This window comes from Canis lupus, chromosome 1, assembly GCF_003254725.2.
Source record: "Canis lupus dingo isolate Sandy chromosome 1, ASM325472v2, whole genome shotgun sequence".
Classification (NCBI taxonomy): Eukaryota; Metazoa; Chordata; class Mammalia; order Carnivora; family Canidae; genus Canis; species Canis lupus.
The window spans coordinates 42601731-42624303 of NC_064243.1; the positions used below are offsets into that span (position 1 = coordinate 42601731).

A 22573-nucleotide genomic window follows, 5' to 3' on the forward strand; every position below is an offset into this window, starting at 1 on the left:
ACTTGTATTTGTACTTTCTTGTTTTGGATTTAACTATTTAAAAATCTCATATGCATAACACACCCTTATACACACACATATTTGGCTCGAAGTTGTCTCTTCTTGGTGGTTATTCTTGGGAGTGGGGAGGGACAACACTGAAAGATAGAGAAGGTGATTATTTATATTTCCTCCAAGATCCCTCCTCACCCCCTCATCAGCCTCCAGGAATATTTGACCTGGACTTCACTTTCTCCTCCCTGAATTCCAGTTTCTTCCTGCCAGCTACTTCTCCATCATTTCCCATATTTTGGGAAGTATTTTATCAAGGTATTGCAAAAAAAGAGCATATAGTCTAGACCATCACTCTTTGCTTCTCCTATACTGTCACCCCATAACAGTTAAATCACTCATTTACCAAATCTACTGAATTTTCTTACTAAGTGTATTCCATGTGTCAAACATAATGCTGAATGTTTTGTGTGTGTGATCTAATTTAATCCTCAAAACCGCTTGGTGAGGCAGGTACTATTGTTATTAATTTATCAAGGAAGAGGTTGAAGCTCAAGGACATCAAGTGACTTGCCCAACACAGCTAGAAAACCAGTAGTCACAGAATACAGCATTGGGGTCTGTAGAGCCTAAACTCTAAATGTATAGTGAGCTATTATTACATTTAATGTATTTTTTTTAAAACATCAGCCTGTGCATCATTGCTCCCAACTACACAGCAGGCTCCTTGAGGGAATGAATAACCCTGGTTGAATAAATGGATAAATGGACAGATGAATAAAATATCAGTGAGGAAAAAATGTATCAAAGAAATATTTTAAAGAATCACACACTCTGCATCACTTGCCATCAGGGAAATACAAATCAAAACCACAATGATATGCCACCTCACACCAGTGAGAATGGGGAAAATTAACAAGGCAGAAAACCACAAATGTTGGAGAGGATGCAGAGAAAAGGGAACCCTCTTACACTGTTGGTGGGAATGTGAACTGGTGCAGCCACTCTGGAAAACTGTGTGGAGGTTCCTCAAAGAGTTAAAAATAGACCTGCCCTACGACCCAGCAATTGCACTGCTGGGAATTTACCCCAAAAATTCAGATGCAATGAAACGCCGGGACACCTGCACCCCGATGTTTATAGCAGCAATGGCCACGATAGGCAAACTGTGGAAGGAGCCTCGGTGTCCATCGAAAGATGAATGGATAAAGAAGATGTGGTTTATGTATACAATGGAATATTACTCAGCCATTAGAAACGACAAATACCCACCATTTGCTTCAACGTGGATGGAACTGGAGGGTATTATGCTGAGTGAAGGAAGTCAATTGGAGAAGGACAAACGTTGTATGTTCTCATTCATTTGGGAAATATAAATAATAGTGAAAGGGAATATAAGGGAAGGGAGAAGAAATGTGTGGGAAATATCAGAAAGGGAAACAGAACATAAAGACTCCTAACTCTGGGAAACGAACTAGGGGTGGTGGAAGGGGAGGAGGGCGGGGGTGGGGTGAATGGGTGACAGGCACTGAGGGGGGCACTTGACGGATGAGCACTGGGTGTTATTCTGTATGTTGGTAAATTGAACACCAACAAAAAATAAATTTATTATAAAATAAAAAAAATAAATAAAGTGATAAAACTAAAAAAAAAGAATCACACAGAAAATAAGAATTTCAAAAGATCCTTTATGCAATTATCTCCTTTAAAACCTACACAGTCATTGTAAAATTTAAATAATACTTTCTAAGCACCTAAAAATACCCTCTCAAAATGTAGTTATTACTGTTATCATCAACTAGTATTTTTAGGACTTTTATATTCTTGATGTCTAGGGATCAGAACATATGTGAATCTTAAAGTCCTGACCACAATTATACTAGTCATTCCCAACATTTCCTCGTCAGTAACTAAATCATTTAGAATTTCATCATTGCTTAATTTTTAGGTTAAAATCTGTTCTTGCAACCTAATGGGGGAATTATTGCAATTTAATATTCAAATAACTAGAAATATACTTGTTCCAGTTCCTTCAGATACATGAATTTCTATTTTTTAATTTATTTTTATTTATTTATGATAGAGAGAGAGAGAGAGAGAGGCAAAGACACAGGCAGAGGGAGAAGCAGGCTCCATGCAGGGAGCCCAACGCGGGATTCGATCCCGGGACTCCAGGATTGGTGCCCCGGGCCAAAGGCAGGCATGAAACCGCTGAGCCACCCAGGGATCCCCATGAATTTCTATTTTTAAAGTTCTCCCTGTGAGGAGTAAACTAGGCGATAATTTTAATGTCCTTTAAAGCACTGCCTTCCATTATGTTGTTGTACTGTTGAGTAGGAAAGCAGAATAAAACATCTAGCACAACATTTCCAAGTTACTGTTCAAATAATTTAACTAAGTTATGTTACAAACTTAGTTACTGAGCTGGAAAATAGTACCTGGTTCGGCCAGCCCATCAAGCTGGCATATATTTCATAGTCTCCCCTACTATGGCTATGGCCATAAGCACATTGCATGTGGAAGGATATATACACGGACAATATTCCATTTTACTCACAGGTGTAAATGTTTTGAATTATTTCCCCCTTACTTATGTTTATAATTTGTGAGGCGCAAGGCAATAACTATCGACAAATAGAAAATAGGAAACATTTAAAATAAATCTTATCTACAGAATCTTCATCACAGATACATCTTACTGAAGAACCAACGAAACAATGAAGTTATAATATCTGACCTTGATTTTAGATAATTTCTTCTGGGTGGCTGATGAGTCTCCAGACATATCTGACCACCGATGAAGTTCCTCCTTTGCTGAATGGAGCCAATCTGTGAATTCTTGGACTGCATCTAAATACATGAGATGGTCCTTCACAATCTCTTCCGCCTTCCTCATTTTTTCCTAGTAGACAAAGAAAAGGCTACTATAACAGCAGGCATTATTGAGAATATGAAATCCAACAAAACAACAGGTCTCTTAAGGATTTCAGAAGATTTCATTCCTATTGTTTTTTTTTAATTTTTATTTATTTATGATAGTCATAGAGAGAGAGAGAGAGAGAGAGAGACAGGCAGAGACATAGGCAGAGGGAGAAGCAGGCTCCATGCACCGGGAGCCCGATGTGGGATTCGATCCCGGGTCTCCAGGATCGCGCCCTGGGCCAAAGGCAGGCGCCAAACCGCTGCGCCACCCAGGGATCCCTCATTCCTATTATTGAACTTTCCGTTTATATCTTAACATGAAAACATTAAATCTTAATTAGACTGAAAGACTAAATTTAAAGACTTTAAATTTATTTTTGTCTAGGTTAGAACAAAATCTATACTGAATGAAGGTTTACTAATATCCCTCACTAATAATCCATTGAGTAATAATTATTATAATAACTATTCTTATTATTCAGGCAACAATACAGGATATTATAACATGTACAGTAATATGCTCAGCACTTTAAATGCATTTGCTCATTTACTACTCATAACATCCCTGTGATATATATACTATTATTATCACTATACTGTAGGAAAGGACACTTACAGACATTATAGAAGTAACATGTCCAAAGTCAGACATCCTAAAGAGAGTCAAAGCCAGAATTCAAATTTAGGTCTTTTTGACTCCAGAGTCATAGGGCTTAACCATTATCAACGTAAAAATTAAGATATACTAACACAAATGTTGAAGAAAATGATGCATTAAAAATACAAAGATAGTTCCCAAAAGGAAAACTGAGAAAAAGATGTTGTCACAAAGTACAAAAAAGAAAAATCATGGAGAAAATAAACATGCAGAGAGAACTAAAAACAATCTTGGTATTACATGAAAGAACCTATATGTGGAGAATTAGGATAGGAAAAGGTGGTTTATACTGCAATGAGAAATGCACAAAATACATTGTACATGATTGAAATCTGGGAGGTAAACAGACTTGCATTTAATACAACAAATATAAACTGCAATAAAAGAAAAAGAACAACAAATACTGGCATTTATGGCTCAGTCATACAAAGAAAAGAAACAGACTAACATCCTAAGTGAAGAAGGATAAAACACAAAGAATAAAAAATAATCCTAAAACTGCAAAAAGAGGAGGGTTCATGAGCATCCACAGGCAAATATGATCTTCATGTAGTAACTGTTCACTAAACGTATTAATACTTTAAGAGCAACCAGGTCCCTATAACTCAACCTGTAGTATGTTCTGCTTTTGTTTTGTTTTTGTTTTGTTTTTTTAGAGAGAGAAGGAGAGAGAGAATCCCAAGCAGGCTCCACGCCCAAAGTGGGGCTTCATCTCACAACCATGAGAGCATGACCTGAGACAAAATCAAGAGTCAGATGCTTAACTGACTGGGCCACCAAGGTGCCCTGAAGTGGTAATATATTCTTTTCCTGAACCTTAAAGGTTTTTTTCTTCAATATAAAACACTAACCTTGGAAACAGTGATTATGTCATTAAACTGTGTTTTCAGTTCCTCTTGAGCCGTTTCCTTGAAAGATTCATTCTCTGTCTTCTGGTAAAGCTCCCTGGATTTTGAGGTGAGGTGCTGCAGGGCTCCAGCATGATCTTCTGCCTCAGATACTATGGACTGGAAGTGATCCAGAAGGGAAAACTTCTCCTTCAGACCTGGCTGCAGTTGCAAGGGATGCTCTACTTTTTGATCCACCGATTCCATCCACTGCTCCAACTGGTTCCTCCATTCTAGATAGTCGTTCCATTTGCTAATCACAGACTCCAAAGTGCTAGAATTAATGTCACATATTACAAAAATAAGCTATCTTGTCATCTCTACTGAAACCAAGTATGAGGGCATTGCATACATGTAAGCTGTTTGACTTGAATGCTATTCTGTGATGAAAACTCTGATTTTAAGTGCAGGGAGGAAGACTTCCTCTGACCCATAACAGTTTCTTCAAAGAAAAAAATCTATGTCGAATTTTTTTTTTTTTTTTTTTTTTTTTTTTTTTTTTTTATCTATGTCGAATTTGAAGTAAGGTGGTATAGTCATATAGGCATCTAAAGTTTGTCTTCCAAATGCTAATTGATCTAAATAAACAAAGTTATATGTTTTGTTTTTAAAACATCACTGCTGGGGCACCAATTACATTTTAATATATATCAATTCTTAATTTTCCTGGACTCTGTTTACCCCATATTCAAATCAGTTGATAACTATTTATTAACTAGAATTCAAAATTTAAAGAGAAAATTAAAAAAAAACAAAAACTAAAAAAGCAAAAAAAACCCCAAAATTTAAGGTATTTTTTTAAGATTTTATTTATTTATTCATGAGAGACACAAAGAGCACAGAGAGAGTGGCAGAGACACAGGCAGAGGGAGATACAGGCTCCCTGCAGGGAGCCCGATGTGGGACTCAATCCCGGATCCTAGGATCCTGAGGGGAAGGCAGACGCTCAACTGCTGAGCCACCTAGGTGTCCCTAAGGTATTCTTTCTAAGTAAATGATATCATTACACTGATCTTCACTTAAGGATGTATATGCATAGGCTTAGTGCTTCTGAGTTGAATGTTGTGAAGGAAGAAAAAGCTTAATATATTTATAAAAACATAGTCACGTTAGTCATATAAATAATAATCAAGTAAACAGCTCTCCAGATTATCAAGTAAAAGGCTCTTCATACTGGTATTTTTTTTAAAAAAACTTCCATTATTTAGCTTTACAAACTATTCTATTTATGTATTCATGAGGGACACACAGAGAGAGGCAGAGACATAGGCTCCCTGCAGGGAGCCTGATACTGGACTCCATCACAGGACCCCGGGATCATGACCTGAACTAAAGCAGACATTCAACTACTGAGCCACTCAGGTGTCCCTACAAACTATTCTAAACTCATCTTTGGTGACCATTCTGAGCGTCCCATGCATATGACCCTATTATCCTGGAGTATTATCTCTGGTAAATATACTTCCAGCATCTCCTAAAATTGTCCCTTTTGCATCAATATTAACCTCAGCATAAGTGCCTTAAAGTGCTATCCTTTCCTCAAAGAATTTACCAGAAAGTATAAATCAATCTCACATCTCCAGAAGCAACCTCAGAAGCATCATCCTACAGTCCCACAGTGTTGTAGTAATGCAATCTGAGTCAGAGTGTTTTAGGATGCATGCTACCCTAGCCTCTGAGCACTTTGGAAGCAAAAACTACTTTGCTTTGGTCAACTATTTTAGCTTAACAATTAGAGCACCACTACTGCTCAATATGTGGTTGTCAAATTTAATTTCTTGCTGAAAAGGAAGAATCAAGGATTTGAATCTGCTTCTTATATTTAATGTTTTATTCCAACATCCCAAAACTATTCACCCATATTCTTATTCACTTTTCTGGAACTGGCCCATTGCCAAGCACTGGGAGTTAGTCCATGCTCCAGTGGTCCATGCTATCAGAACCACGGGATCTGACTTTTTTTCTTTGTGGACCATTATGAGTATTATTGGATTCAAAGTCCTGCTGACTTTACGAGTCTCCACCTGTGTTCCCTATTTAAAGGAAATAAAACAAAACAGAATGAAGCTTCCAAAATTTTAGTTGTAACCATGCTTCACTGTTTACATTGTGGATAATTGCAGAGCTGTTTTGTTTTGTGCTGAATTTTAATCTTTTCTTCATCCATTTATTATGCTATTCGTTTATTTATTATTAAACACATACTTCTTCAGTGACCTAACACTATACATAGCTTTCAGAACATGGCTTCCGGAAGGTAATTTAGTATAATTCTGACTGAGGGTCATTTGTCCAACCAGCCAGCCAGGTTATTTGTGGATTCTTGGAAAAGAGAGGAAGGTGAAAAACCCCCGCTCATAAATGTAACAGCAATAACACCACCTGGTGTAACAATAAGTATCTTCTCTAATTGCTCCAGTGCCTTTCAACAGGGGCACCAGGGAATCCTGGGTGGGTTGATTGTTGGCTGTGAGAATGTGCTCATGCACTGCAGGATGTAAGCTCTCCTGGCCTCACTCACTAAATGTCAGGAATGCACCCATCGCTATGATAATCAAAAACCCTACACATATTTCCACAGCGCCTTTGTGGGTGACATGACTTCTGGTTATAAAAAACACTCATAGTTAAGCTCCATAGCTACCAAATTAATTTCCCATATGTTCCTCTAAAAAGGGAAAAGTTATTAAAGGCTTGCTTTGATGAATTGAAAGGTGGTATCTTACTGAGTCCATGGTGTGTATAAGATTCCATGAGAAATATTATGGGAGATATAAATATTACACACACACACACACACACACACACACCAAACAAGCAAACAAATACAACTGTCTTTCCCATTACAGAAAATACAATCCAAGCAAAGACAAGAAAGCATACAACTAGCTAAAATAATATGCTTGGTAACTCTACCGCAAGATACACTCTCAGCATTGTTCCATCATTTTACTAAGCCCAGTAGGTTGCGTGTAGGCAAATAAACACTAAAAATAGGCTCTGTACCTCTGAGCATGTACGGAGGAGCTCATGATGTCAGCCCACACATCTTTAAGGGTCTGTAGCTGAGTCTGAATCACCTTCTGACCTTGTTTGTTGCTACTTCTCAAGGCCTGTTCCCCTTTGCCAATGGCCATGTTCAACTTAACTTCTCCTTCACCTTTCATCAGGAGAATATCCTATGGAGGAACAGTGAATACAGGTCAGTAGGAATATTAAAACCTTCTCATATTTTTAGGAACAGTTATGTTTCCCATGAGAATCAATATAGGGAATACTTTACTCACTTTATTTTTTTTTTAGATTTTATGTATTTATTTGAGAGAGAGAGAGTGTGTGTATGTGCAAGCATGGGTGGAAGGAGGAGCAGAAGGAGAAGGAGTAGCAGATTCTCTGCTGAGCAGAGAGACTGATGCAGGGCTCAATCCCAGGACCCTGGGATCATGACCTGAGCCAAAGGCTGACACTTAACCAATTGAACCACCCAGGCCTCTCTACCTTATGCACTTTAAAATGAAAACACAATCACAACAACAACAACAAAATCAAAACACAACAAACTCTGTACCCTATTGTAATATGACACTTAATTTAAATATCAGATATCAGGAGTCTGGGAATCAAGAATTAACTCCAATTTAAATTCCTGGAAAACTCTGGGCCATTAACCTAGAAAATTATACATTTATTGAATGTTGGTTTCAAAATAAAAATAAATTCTTTTGAAAATGAAGACACACTTGTCACAAACCTAATGGTCCCACACTTGTCACAAACCTAATGGTCCCCTACTGTCACTACCTGCCTAATTCCTAGGGGTACTGCAAGTAATAATTCATAGGTTAGCCTCTCCCACTAGACTGTGAGCACTTAGAATGCAGGCACCAATTCTTACTTCTATTATCCCAACAGCTTGCATAGTGCTTGGAGTAAGTAGTCTACATTTGCTGAATACTCACTAAGTGAAATTAAAAATCATTTTAAAGCTATTGAAACAAAAATGTTCCTTCACAAAGGGAAAACATGATTCCTCCATACCTCTTTTGCAAACAGAATATTTTCTCCATTTTGCCCCAAAATCTTTATTTAGAGGGTCACAGAACAATTGGGACCCAATTCAAACATTGTGAATCTGAGCAAATTGGTCTTCAGAAGTTGTCAGGCCTGGCTGGTGCTCTGCTTACCTGTATTTGTAACAGCCGCTTTTCTAAAGTGTCTTTGCTTCCGATGGTGCTCTCTGCACCAGCCAGTCTGTCTTGAATGGCTTTCACCCAGGACCACATGCTCTGCAGGGCTTCCTCCAGGGCTTCGTGCTCTTGCAGGGCCACCTGGCAGCTCCGGAGTTTCTCTTTGGTCATTCTGAGTAAGTTCTGGTAGTTAGTGAGGAGCTGGGAGCACAGGCGTCCTTCTTTCCCAGCACCATGGCCTTCTTCACTGAGAAGCTGCCCTCTCTGGGAAAGCTTATCCAAAGATTCTCTAAAGAAAACAGGAAAAAAAAAAAAAAAAGAAAAAAAGAATTCTGACATCCTAGAGCACAGCAGAGTGACCAGTGATTGTTGATACTAGAGAAGTAACCAGACTAGAGTTCAGCTGACATGCCTTTAAAATGAAGATGCTGAGCAGCCCGGGTGGCTCAGTGGTTTAGCGCCGCCTTCAGCCCAGGGCCTGATCCTGGAGACTTGGGATAAAGTCTCACGTCGGGCTCCCTGCATGGAGCCTGCTTCTCCCTCTCCCTGTGTCTCTGCCTCTCTCTCTCAATCTGTGTGTGTCTCTTATGAATAAATAAATAAAAATCTTTAAAAAATAAATAAATAAAATAAAATAAAATGAAGATGCCAAGGGCCCAGGACCTTCACAGGGCCGGCTACTTACATTCTCTACAATTTCTCTTAATGTAGTCAATTTACACCGGGGAATTTCATTCTGTCTGTGCTGTGCCTAGATCCTGGCCTCTGGATTATGAGGAATTCACTTCAGAAAATGGCCCAGGACTGCCTCTGCAGCCTCATCTCTAGCACCTCTGTTCCGACTAAATATCCTAATCCTGAGATGTCCCCAAACCTCTGCTTTTTGGTGTATATGTGGGGATTCCTGCTTTGTAAAAATGCGTCTACTCTCCTCTGCTTCCCTCCTGGCTAAACCTTCAAATCGCAGGGCAGGCGTCACCTCCCTGGGCAGTACTGTGCTGACCTCATGTGCCTTCTGCTCTCTGCCCTGTCTTGCTCTATCCCCTCCTACACCCTGTCTCAGTCCAGAGCTTTCACCTTCTGGAAGCCAGGATTATCGCATTCATCTCATATCCCCAGGACCCAATCCAGAAGATAAAATGCAAAACACCAGTTTCTTTCAAAAGGCCATTATATGAGTGCTGATGAGTTTCCTTGTTGTACCTTGGGCACTTGGCTCATCTCAGTTTGGAGTTATGTTAATTAAGTCAAGGGAAAGTGTAGTCATATGTGGCTAGGTTGGCTTCATCTTGTTTTACAGAGTTCTGAACTCTGATCAGCATGTCTATCAGGAAATTCCCAGGATACCAGAAGAGAGAGTACAGATGTGTGAACATGAACTCTTCTGAATACTAGAAAAATAATACAAACTTTATCTCCTACAAGGTCTGTCACTTTTTTCTGAGCATCTACCAAAGACATAGCATCCTGTGGCCCTCTGGGAGATATATAATTTATATAATATTGCATCTACTCTAAATTACATTTCTTATAGTCTGATAAAACAAGAAGCTGGCTTAAGCAAGGATGTGAGCTAAATAATTCAAAACAATGTATATCACTTGTTACTACAAGGATTGTTTCATGGATGATAAAAGTTCAATAATTATTAATCTGGGGTACTTTTAAAAAATGCAACCCTCCAAGATAGTTGAGTACTGGAAATACAATGATGAAAAATCCAGAGGACTGGGGGAATCAAGTGGCCAGCAGGTGAGGGTCAGGTGACTCAGCTGGAGAAGCTGGGTGAGCAGCAGAGTACAATAGAATTGTCTAGAGAAGTAACCAGGTACAAAGAGCCTGGGAGCAGACACACTTAAGGACTCTTAGCATCTGGTCCTGAAATGTCAGGGGTAAAAGCTCAAGAAGAATATGTAAAGTCATTTTAGAAGTCTGGAAGAAAGAGAGAAGTAGGTCAGCCCATGTTACATTTTACCTAGATCCAAGTCAAGATTTAAAAAACAAATAAAATGCAGTATAATTTTCAGAAAGCTATATAGTTGGAATGATTATGCTATCATATTAATTCAGCAAATATTTTCTTTTCCTGGCACTATATCAGACATTGGGACTGTAATAATGATAAAAACTTAAAGATGCCTGGCCTTGAGGAATTCACTGTTGGGGGTTGGCATGTGCAGAGTCAACAAAGAGTGGACCCAATGGTAAGGGCTCATAGAATGGGACCAAAGCACTGCAGGGAAATTTTATAATAGTCATCAAACTAACACGCTAATAATAGCTCATTATGTGTCATATTTGTGGATGTGTTTGTTTTTTAAGGCAAGGAATACTAGGTAAGTTTGACCAAAAAGAAGACTCAGCAGAAACAAGGAATGAATATGATCAGAATTAGACCTGAATTTTTTTTTAATTTTTATTTATTTATGATAGTCACAGAGAGAGAGAGAGAGAGAGGCAGAGACACAGGCAGAGGGAGAAGCAGGCTCCATGCACTGGGAGCCCGATGTGGGATTCGATCCCGGGTCTCCAGGATCGCACCCTGGGCCAAAGGCAGGCGCTAAACCGCTGCGCCACCCAGGGATCCCTTAGACCTGAATTGATCACTGCTGCTAATTTTTCTGATTAAGCAGGCAGGGTGCTAGCCTCTCTTGCTTCACAGATGAGTGTATCTGCTCTTTAAGATGATAGATAAGAAGTTTTGGGTCAAGCTGCACTCTAAGTACCAACAAAGTCAGTTGGATCATGAATTTAGGGAGCAAAGCTCTGAAGCTGGTGGAGTCAAAAGCATAGTCCAGAGAACTTTGCCTGGGAAAGGAGCCAGAAAGATCTGTTTAGTCAGGAAACAATGAAGAGACAAATACTGTAGTAAAGAAGCGAAACCTCCAGGACAGTCAGATTTAATGACCATACCTTTTGCTTTACTAAGAATATGATAAGGATGGGGGTGGATTAGAAATGGAACTAGATGCTAAAGTCTGTGAAGAATATATGCAAACAGGGTCTATTGCGTTGTTTCTTTTTTTATCTTTTTTCTTTTAATTCCATTATAGTTAACATGCAGCATTATATTCGTTCCAGTGTCCAATATAGTGATTCAATAATTCTATACATTACTCTGTACTCATCATAAGTGTAATCTTAATCCCCTTTACCTATTTCATCCATCTTCCCTCCTACCTCTCCTCTGGTAACCATCAGTTTATTCTCTCTTGTTAGAAATCAATTTCTTGGTTTCTCTCTCTCTCTTTTTTCTACTTTGCTCATTTGTTTGGTTTCTTAAATTCCACATATGAGTGAAATCAAATGGTATTTGTCTTTCTCTTAGCATTTCACTTAGCATTATACTCTTTAGTATAGTATTATTATGTAAGTGAAGACTACCTTTATAATGACCTTCTATCCTTATAATAACCCCCAAGAATAAAGTATGGTATTACTTAGCAGCATAATGCTTAGAGGCTGATATCAAGAAATACAAGAAATGAATGGCCTGTCCAGTTTGTTGAGCAAAGGGACATGGATGAAGATAGCTCCTCACTTCTATATAGGTTCTCTCCAGATTACCAATCTGCCAGAGAACAATGCACAATCATCTGTATTCTAGACATTTATTCTATGTCTAGAATACATATAAACAACCACCACCAACTAACCAACCAACCAAACAAAAACTTGTTAGTAGGGAAAGGACCTACTTCATTTCAGCACCATACCTTGCAGCCAGCAGTTCTCCTAGAAACATTTCAACTTTATGGACTTCATTCTTCTTCTCAGGAATGTGTTGTTTACTCTCTCCTAAGTTTTCTGTACTTAATCTTTCATCCATTTCATGGATCCATAAGTTCAGTTTTCTATGCTGATCCTCAAAGCTACAGAAAAGAAAATACTTTGTAGAAATTCTTCTGCACTCATTATGATCAATAAATTCTAATATCTGAGGTCTCAATGTCTATGGCAATTAAAAATCTCATGAATTTTCAAGTATGGAAGAAAACCCAACAGTAAGCCCTTCCAAATTATTACTTATTTCAGTAACAAAATGAAAACTCATGGAAATTTCTCTTGAGATCCTAACACAGTCACCCTATCTTGCTGAATGGAATTCCTGGTAATCAGCTCATAATTGTCAGCAAGATTCCATTCTCATGTCAATGTGCACTTAACTTTGTGTCTTACTACAGGACTCTGAATTTGGGCCAAAGGATTAAGTATGGCAGGGGAAGCCCTGGAAAAAGTAGGGAAAGTCATTTCTGTGTCTTTGTATCTTACGGAGATTTGAATATGGCATAACAACACAAGGCTCAAAGTTTTGAAAACAACATAACTTCTCTAAGAAACCTAAGTAAGAGTAAAGCAAATTACTTTGTGATCAGAAGTCATTTTGATTATGCTGACATCTTTTTCTCCCTAGTTTTTGGGGGTTCTTTTCTTCTAATTTTATATTTACCCCTGTTGACATAGTTTCCTGACCAGAATCTTCATTCACAGAAATTTGGCAAGTGTTTCTTGCCATCACTCCAACCCAACAGAAGTGAACACAAATAAAAGACTTGAATAATCTAAAACCTGAGCATCAAAGCTCTCATATTTTGAGTTAATCACACAGACAAATATACATGCACGCATGCCATTTATAATAACCAGTGAATATAATTCCTTACTTTTTCTATGTAGAAAATAAAGCCAAACAGCACCATCAGAGTCCAAGCAATTAATTATTGTCCTAGTATAAACCTGTACTTAAGGCTGAAGCTTATTATAATTTAAACACAGTTTCAAATATTATTTGTTCACTCACAATGTCTCTTTTCAAAGTCTTTGAAAACATATCTGTGTATGATGGAGTCTACACTTTTCAAAACAACCTACCTCCCAAGTTCTAAAGCACAGTCTTGAAGAGTCTGCTTGTCTTTAAGGCATTGTTTCAGAAATGCTTGAAATTCCTCATTAGCCTTTGTAATTTTTTCCTGAATGCTGCCGACAATTTGCTTAGACACATGAGCATACAAAGTCTGTCCTTCCTGAGTCACAGCATCAAGCTTGCTCTGCCCATCACTGATTGAGTCCAAAATGTTCTGTTTCAAGAAATAAAGGTGGCATAGAATATTCACTATTACTCAGAGACCTGGAGCATGGGAGCACTGATTATAATTTTAGTTGAGATAGTAGAGCAAGAGAAGAAAGACAGAGCCTAGAGGCAGAAAGTCTTTAAAAAGGCCCAAGTGAGAATGTACAACTAGATAGAATCCAGCTCATAATCGAACACGGTACCAGTCAGTCATTGGAACCACTGACTGCGGACTAAACTGTGAACAAGGCCAGCCTGCAAAGGAAGGTGTTCTCATCAAGGTATTTCTCTTAGCTTCGCCCCATTCTCACTGACCCAGCCCAGCCCCGGCTACACTTCTTCACACATTAGTGTGACACCCTCTAACTGGTTAGCTGCTTGCACCCCTCTTCCTCTTCTGATCCACCTTGTACACAAATTCTCCCTTCAGGTCCCTTCTTTTCTTGATAAAGAGCCATGTTCATGCATATGATCTTTCATATTTTTTAAAATAATACTTAATGCAGTGCTTTGTTCAGATGAGCTACCTGAAAAGCTTGTCCAAAACTCAATTTGAGCCAATCACTTCTGAACTCTACTTCACAAGGGCTTTTTTCCTTCTTGAAGTCATATATTTTTCAGTCAGTAAAACCTGTAAAACCTATATTATCTATTACTTTGAGTATATCCTAGCTTCAAATTTAGACTGTAGGTTATTAAAAATTATAAGTATGTCTTCCTTTTAAAACTCTTCCACAGTAGTGATATGAAATAGAATTATTTATGTTTTTACTGCTAGAAAAATTAAAACTAGGTTTAGTTTTGGATGAATTCTAAAGAATGGTCAATAGGCTAAAAGAGAGAAGAACAAGATCAAGAAATTCTGTAGCTCTGACTTATTTTCTCAACATACTTTTCATATTGCTTATCTCCTTACAATTCAAGGAATCTAATTCTATTAGAGAAGAAGAAAAGTTTGAATAAAATAAGACCTGTAGAAGAAGACGATTTAGGTCTGACCTGAAGGCACAGGAGTGCAGTTTAGGGAAGAAGGAAAAGCATTGCCAGCTCTCATACCTGAAGATTATGGAGCTTTGCCTCTAGAACTTTGCTGTCACCAGTTCTGTCAGATGATTCTTTTGCTGCTGTCTTTATTCCAGAAAACCACTCTTGGAATTCCTGCATAGACTCTTTTGAAAATAATGAAAATGAGAAATACATCCAGAACATTGAATGAGTTTCTAGGATTACCACAGTGAATTAATTCTGGCCTTCAGCTCACTGCATGTTGCCTTACAGAATGTTCCAGAAAGAAAATAATAACAAGAACAACAATAATATTAATAGAATATATTACAACATGATCTATAACCATAACTGTTTGGGGCAGAATGGAGAAATTATCTCAGGGAAAAGGCTGAAAAGAAATTTGTATTCCTGAAATATCTGACTTCCCATTGTGTTTCTTTCTCTTGGTAAAGAAAGAAAATTGCCTGAATATGGAAGAGAGTGAAGGAAGAAAGGCTGTAGGGGTGTTAAAGCCATTTTTATGGCAAAGGAAGGAAACATCTCCTCTCCTAACCTGACAGACCATCATTCTGCATCTTCATCAGGGCAGAGGCACAGCTGTGTGGAAGCCGAGTTAGGGACATGAGACTGGCATAGCTCTCCTGGACTATACAGCTGCTGCTGTTTCATGGTGTCTCCTGGTTTCCAAGCTTACTGTGTTGCTTCATCACAGCAGTGGAAGTAATTTTCCACAAAAATGAGCTAAATGTAGAAAATCCCGATCAAACTCGGAATCCTCAATATGGTGGATTTCTACTTGCTTGGGGAGAAAAAGGAAGAAATCAGCTCATGATGGGAGTCCAAACACAGCCCTTTCACTGCCCAAATCTCAACACACAAATGAATTTAAAATAATATTCTTAATAATATTCTTCTGTAAAGTATTTCCAACTATTGCTGGCAGTTTCTAGGCAGCATTTGGTTTGGATTCTTTCTTATAAACAAACGATTCATGCTAAGCCCTGTCGGAGCTCACCATTGAAGTGCTTCACCAGAGAATCCTGAAGGCTGGCCTGTGTTTTGGAGCACAACTGGCTCACAGCTTCCTGGTTCTTTATAAGGCCGGTCAGGGCACTCCCCAGGCTCTCCAACTCAACGGAGTGGTACTTTCGGCACAAACTGTTGAGATTTTCTTGGGTGGAGCTGATGTTGCTTTGCTGACTCTGAAGTTCCTTTTGTATTTCCTACAGAATAAAAGAATGTCATGAAAGATATTCATCACATTCAAGGGAAAATACCCCTCTACCTCACTATGGTACTTCTTTAGAAACTTATGTTGTTGAAATCCACTCAGTAATGCATGCATTTTTGTGGGATTTTTTTTTTCTAGTATAATAGATCTGTGTTGACTCTTTGAGAGTTTTGCCCAGTTCTCCTCAGGAACAGCAAACAGCTGTTCAAAGGTACTAGGATTTGGGCTATAGTCTAGGATTCCAAGCAACTAAATATGTTCTTAGGGATTCCCAGCCCATAATATTGGGTTTAGTTGATTAGAAACTATTAATGGAGTCTCTGCCTAAGTTCACATTCTTTGATGGGCTTCTTGGGCTTTGTCTTAGGGTCATAGGCCTCACCAAAATGCCATTAGTTACTTTTTAAAATTTAAGTACAGTAAGAAAATATGCTAAAGACAACAGATCACATATGTTGAAGAGTCAAATCAACTCACAAGCTTTATAGACAGTTGATCAGGAACATTATCTCTACAGACAGACGACATAGTAGTAGAATATTGTTTCTCAACTGTTTTTTTTAATGTATCCTTCTCTAGATAAAAGCAGTCATAGCCACCAATAAAAATAATTAAGAAATAAAAAAGTATTTGGCATTCAAATGTGAAAATTCATGGAAATTCAAACAGGTGTTCTATAAGCTCTACCCATTTAGTAAAAAATATATGAATATGCATAGCTTATGAGCAGGTCCTACAGTAATGCATGCTTTCTGTTTTTAGATTATTAACCTTCTATTTCCTACTACCTGCAATCATTTCTTCATTTGTTGACTTACTTTGCTGTATCCAATATCATGAATTAGTCAGCCTGGTGCTAATATAGGTAACTGAGAGCAAAAGTTTTATTTTTATTCCAGTCACCACAAAATAGGAAAACCAGTATTACCATTGGAAGTATAAATGCTTAATGATAGATAATTACCTACCTTTACTTTTTTCAGCCCTTCCCATGTCTCAGTCTGGGCACAGTTCATCAATGATTCTTCTACTTTTGTCAGCCAGCTTGTTATGTCATTAATAAATTTCTCCACCTGTGTACTCTGAGCAGTGAAATCTTTCAAGGTTCCTTTTGCTTCTTCAGTAATTTCTTTGGCATGCTCCAGTTTCTGCCTTAGGTCTGCTTCTACAAACTAAACATGAAGTAGGATTTCATTAAAATCTGTGAAGACCAAAACACTCATTGAGTAGGAATTCTGTTCATGTGCAGCTTAACAGAAAAACAAAACAAAACATAAGCCTAACCATGGATGCTAATTCAACTTTTCTAAGAAGGGAAATCAGCAGGCACAAGCGGTCAAACATTGTAAGTGATGGGAAACTAGAAAGAGTAAGGATTACAGTTGACACTGGATGTTGAAGTGGCATTCTGATTGATGGTCCAAGGAATCACACTTCCAAAGCAGAGCTCAGCCTACACGGAGTTACCAAGTTGGGGACCAAAACCTGCTCTTACTTCTTCCTGGGAAACACTCATTTCATGCCCTGATGTAACCACTGCTTTGAATACCACTGTAGGATTTTATCTTGAAACAATTTTATTTTTGTCTCCCCCTTTAAAGTATTCAGTGAGGCTACTTCTTCTCTCCCAAACGATCTGTTTTGGGAGGGCTCCTGACTTCTCTGGTCCTATAGATAATAAAAGGACTTATAATCAAGATAAATTGCAAAATGGTTTCAATTCCACAGTTAAAACATCTAGACCCATTTAATAATCAACACATTGAACTTAAAGTTAAGGCTTTTTTCTTACCCCTAGCTCAGATCTGCTATAAACAGGAAGCCCATCTGAAGAAAAGGGCCAGGTGCCTTTTTCTCTTTCTTCACTTTACTTCTATTCCCCCACATTTTCCAGCTTCTGACCTCTACAGGCTTGAACAAGCAGGAGGTGGGTGAGGGGCTCTGAAATTTTGACAACTGTTGTGAGCTGGCATCCAACTGTTGTGAGCTGGCATCCAAGCTGTTCCAAGGCTGGATGATGGTTCCCATTCTCTCCTGTTACACAACTTAATCTGCGGGGTTTTCTGAGACTCCCCTTACTGCTGGGACCTCCCATTGACACTGCCTAGATGCAAGCTATGTACTCCTCTTTCTCCTTCCACAGCCTGTGGACAGCTCTGTATCTTGCTGCTGAGGCCTGTTCTTCCCCCAGAAAGCCTTCTGAGATAATCACACACAGATGCTTTCTCCTTGCTTTTCTTCTGATAATTCACTTCTTGATGGAGGGGGACACGACGGGGAGTGTAACACTCTGGCATTCACATCAGATGATTCTAAGATGCACACCACTCAATACAATTACTTCTCTTTTGGCAAATACACCAACAGTTAGCCAGCCTGTCTTTCACCCATAAGGTCTTTTGGGGGAGTTAGATAGTAGACTTCAGAGTCCACTAACTGCAGGGGCACGTGTTATTTTTTCCAGATGGTACCACTAAAGCTTTTTTCCTTATTTTAAGGTAAAGAACAGGTGTCCCAACACCTTTTTGTTGAGTGTGTGTGGGGGGGGGGGGGGGAGGGTAAGAAGGCAGAGTATAAAACAGTAGCTCTCTCCCAAAACCCTGCCTCCATCTTAACTCTGCAAAAGTCTACCTGTTGCTCATTTATATTGTGGCACAAGCAACATGCATAAGCACTCCTTTTTAGTTTTCTCTGTAATTAGTACCCTTTGTCTATTCTTGCTTCAGGTGAACTTCTAACATTCTGGTCCATGCATATCATTCACTGATGATATTAAGTGACAGATATACAGTCTCTGGTCAAAGCAAGTGTAGAATCAAGCAAGATAGATGGGTAAGCAAGAAGCAGTAGGTAAAGTAGAAAGGCACAACAGGAAGAAGGAAAATGCAGAGAAAATCCATGAGGGCAGCCACAAATTCACAGGTTAAAGTAAGGCAGCAGAACATTTAGCCTGGAGCCTGTAGTGCTGCTGCCAAAAGGCCCCCTATGCTGCCTGCTCCTAGAGCTCCCTCACTGACCTAGCCCAGGCTTCCTGGTCAGAGCTGGTCTACCCCAGCCTCCCTCCTGTTCCCTGGGGATCTGTGACACCCATGAAGCCCTGAAAAGAGGTTTGCAATGGCAGACTCAATCACTGAGTAAATGAATTAGGAAAATATCAATATTCATAAATGTGGTTTCTGGTCTGGTCCAGACATAAAATGGTCCATATGAGGCAAGCTAGATTATACTACTGCCAAAATTTAGTAAGGAAAAGGGGAACTTATCTTATTTTAATATTTGTGTTAGAGATATGCTATTAATACTAGCACAAGGAATTCTAAAGATGTTAATGTTTTAACATCCATATATGGTAAGATCCACATGTTTGCTTGAAATTATGATAACAATGAAAATACATATATATAACAGATAACATTTGTTTATTGTTATTATATATCAATGATACTAGAGATTATACTTGAGACAGAGTCAGTATACAGTAGTTGTTACTAACCTGATTGAGTACTTACCTGAAGGTCTGGTGGTGTTTCTGGATTTTTAGTTAATTCTTTAAGATCATTAACTTTGCAATGAAGTTCTTCCAGTCTCAATGCTTTGTTTTTAACTTCAGACTGCCAAAATAAAAGAAAGAGAAAAAGCATAACTAGTCCAAACATTGTCATATTACATTTGGCACTTAATAATTTCAAGAGTTAACCCAACTTTAAGCCAGGCTTTAAAAAAAAAAATCTCTGATTTTCTGAGGACTCATTATTTACGCAAGTGGAAAAATGTCATCATCAACTTTTACTTTGAATGTTAGGGAGTATGCAGAACTTTCTTCCCATCCTCTTTTATTGGAAAAAAAAATCTCCTGGAAAAAATTAAACACTAACTAAAAAGTCTTGAGTTAGTGGGAATTTACAGTAACTGTCATCTACTCATTAGCATTAATAGCACTGGCTCCCAAGGCAGAATTAAGTTTTGAGGAAGTATTTCAAAGCAAATATATGTCAAGAGTGCCTCACTATATGTAGACTATATGTAATACATCAGAAATGTTTCAAATAAAAACATAAAATACTTGTATTTTAAATAAATACCTTTTTATTTTTTTGCTTTCCGATTTTTTATTATTTTGCACCAACACTAACACAAAACAAAGAAAAAATAGGCAAAGAATCATTACTAAACAAATTAGATGCTTATAAATTGCATGGTTTTTTTGGGGCCACAAAGGAACATTTGATAGATATCCTTCTCATCTTAAATACAGCATTTTGGTGCTTTGTGGACACTAACAAACCTCCTGATGCCTTCAATCCAGAAAGTAATTTACTTACCCAGTGAGCCATGATGAACTAACTGTCAGGCCCACTGGCTTTCTCCAGGAGCAGGCTGAGAAATTAAAGATTACACCTTCACCCTTATACACTTTACTTTTGAATTGCAACAGCACTGCATAATAAGGCACAGGGCTCAATCTGGGCTGCTAACTTTATTAGTTGCTGTACCACAAAGATAGTCGGTAACATTAAAAAACCCACCTTTGTGAGTGACTGAACCTGCATATGAATGTGGGACTGATGCCCTTTGGTTTCCTGGATCCCAGAGGCCAGTAGTGGAAGGTCCCGCATGCTGATTAAACAATCAGCTCTACCCTGACTTGTAGTATTTACCACCATTTTGCATTATACCACAATGTCACTGCACACAGTTTGGAAGCACTGCACTACAGCACAGCATCCTATATTTCACCATGCAGATTTAACAGATACCAACAACTCAAGACCCTAGATAATAGTTGTATGTAGAGCTTAAATTAAAAGTGATAAGTTTTAAGTATTTATTAGCTTAATTTTTAATATAATTTGATTGTAAACTAATTTATAATTTAATTTTCAATAATGGTTGTGGTTAACACTGGTTTGCAAACTTCTTTAAAATTTACCAATTGACTTTTGAAAGCTAACCCTATTCCAGGGCACACCACTATTTTGAGCTGGAATGTTAACAACATCAAAGATAACTTAAGAAACTGCAGTATCGGTCTCCTGATCGCATTTTCAGTCTGGCTAATTTCCTTTACCTCTGTTTTCCCTTAGAAATAGGCGTTTGATTTAAAAATCACCAGAAAGTTCTTTGTGTCAAAGCTAGACAACACAAGTATACAGTTGATTCACCTACATTTTTTCCGACCGCAGCCATTCATTACCTACATGTTGTGTTCCATTTGTGGGCTGGGCACAGTACCCAGCACCCAGACATGCAATGGTGAATAGTCTCTGCCCTCATAGAGAGTAGTGTTTATAGGCTTTATGAAACTAGTCTTCTCTTATCACCATTTCCTCTTACCTTACTTCATTTTTCATCCTAGCCTAAACTAGGACTGCACATTTTACATACATAGTGTAATGTGAATAAAGTAGATGCCACAAGGGTAGGGGCTTTGTCTGTTTTACTGTTTATTCTCAGTGTCTAAAATAGTGCCTGACATATTTTAGGTGCTTATTAAGAATCTGATGAGTGAATAAACAAGTGAATGCAATAAATGAAAATAAAAAGTTTAAAATAAACTGGTGACTAGAACTTTAAAAGGCCACTTTCTGAGGAAGCCTGTCATACTCCAATCTCCAGTTTTCTCCCATTTCTGAAGAGGAAGTGGGAGAACCCAGTACCTAAGATAAGTGTTCAGCATATGGTAAATACTCAATAGACATCTTGTTTGAATGAAAGAAAAATCACCTGTAAATATTACTAAATTATAAAAACCTTCAATTTGGTTTTCCAATAGGAAGGTGCCATAGTCTCAGATGAATGGAAAATGGAAAAATACAGATTTTATGGGCTTTTACTTTTTTCACTAATATCTTAAGTACAGAGTCCCAACTAAGAAGTGATAAAAATAGGGAGAAAATCCTTATCCATTGCCTATTCAGCTTTCAGGTAAATAACAAAAGATAGTTAAAACTTCTGTAATGTTCATATGTGTCTCTGAAAGAAAGAACAAACTGTACAAGAAGGACACAACTTTCCTGTATTCTGGTCAATGAGCTCACAAGCTCACCAAGGTAAATGTAGTCAATTTACCTCAAATTCTTTAAGGAATTCTTCTGCTCTGAGGCTGTTATTCAGGTTGCTGATGCTTTCCGCCAGCCGCGGAACAGAACTGTTGCACCATCCATCGATCTCATCTTTACTTGAAAGTACATCAGCCCAAATGGTCAGGCTTACCCTCAGCCTATCCATGTTTTCCTCAATTTTCTCTGATATCTGGGATAGAAAACAGAAGCCATAGCATCATCAATCCAAAGTATAAAGATGCTCCTTATCCCACCAAAGTACTAATAATGTCAATGCTGCCTTAATCAAAAAATTATATTCTGACTGAAAAACAAAGTTTTACAAATATTATTGCAAGGGAATCAGTGCACTTGACTCAAACAAATGCTAACAATTACATAATTTGTTTTTGTCATTTAGAGAGTTGACCGAACTTCTGAGACATTTGATTTTCATTTGTAAATTGGGAAACAAAGAATAGGTCTATTGGAGTCAACTTCTACAGGATAGAGGTCCATCTAAGGAAGTATTGTGTTTATCTTTGAAAGTAACATAATAAGCACTTTTATTTGTAAT

The 22573-nt window shown here is 38.1% G+C and overlaps 1 protein-coding gene across 16 annotated transcripts in view; it reads right to left on the reverse strand.

The window, feature by feature from the left end:
• SYNE1 (spectrin repeat containing nuclear envelope protein 1) overlaps window positions 1–22573 on the reverse strand; it is a 449297-nt gene that overhangs the window by 228324 nt on the left and 198400 nt on the right. For all 16 annotated transcript variants that reach the window (XM_049113743.1, XM_035708408.2, XM_049113741.1 and 13 more), the window contains 11 exons: window positions 22025–22207; window positions 19465–19566; window positions 16924–17127; window positions 15740–15947; window positions 14773–14885; window positions 13518–13723; window positions 12362–12517; window positions 8643–8934; window positions 7465–7637; window positions 4423–4732; window positions 2729–2893 (listed from right to left, as the gene is read on the reverse strand). In XM_049113743.1, the coding sequence (XP_048969700.1) occupies window positions 2729–2893; window positions 4423–4732; window positions 7465–7637; window positions 8643–8934; window positions 12362–12517; window positions 13518–13723; window positions 14773–14885; window positions 15740–15947; window positions 16924–17127; window positions 19465–19566; window positions 22025–22207 (2112 nt within the window). The remainder of the gene's footprint in view (window positions 1–2728; window positions 2894–4422; window positions 4733–7464; window positions 7638–8642; window positions 8935–12361; window positions 12518–13517; window positions 13724–14772; window positions 14886–15739; window positions 15948–16923; window positions 17128–19464; window positions 19567–22024; window positions 22208–22573) is intronic.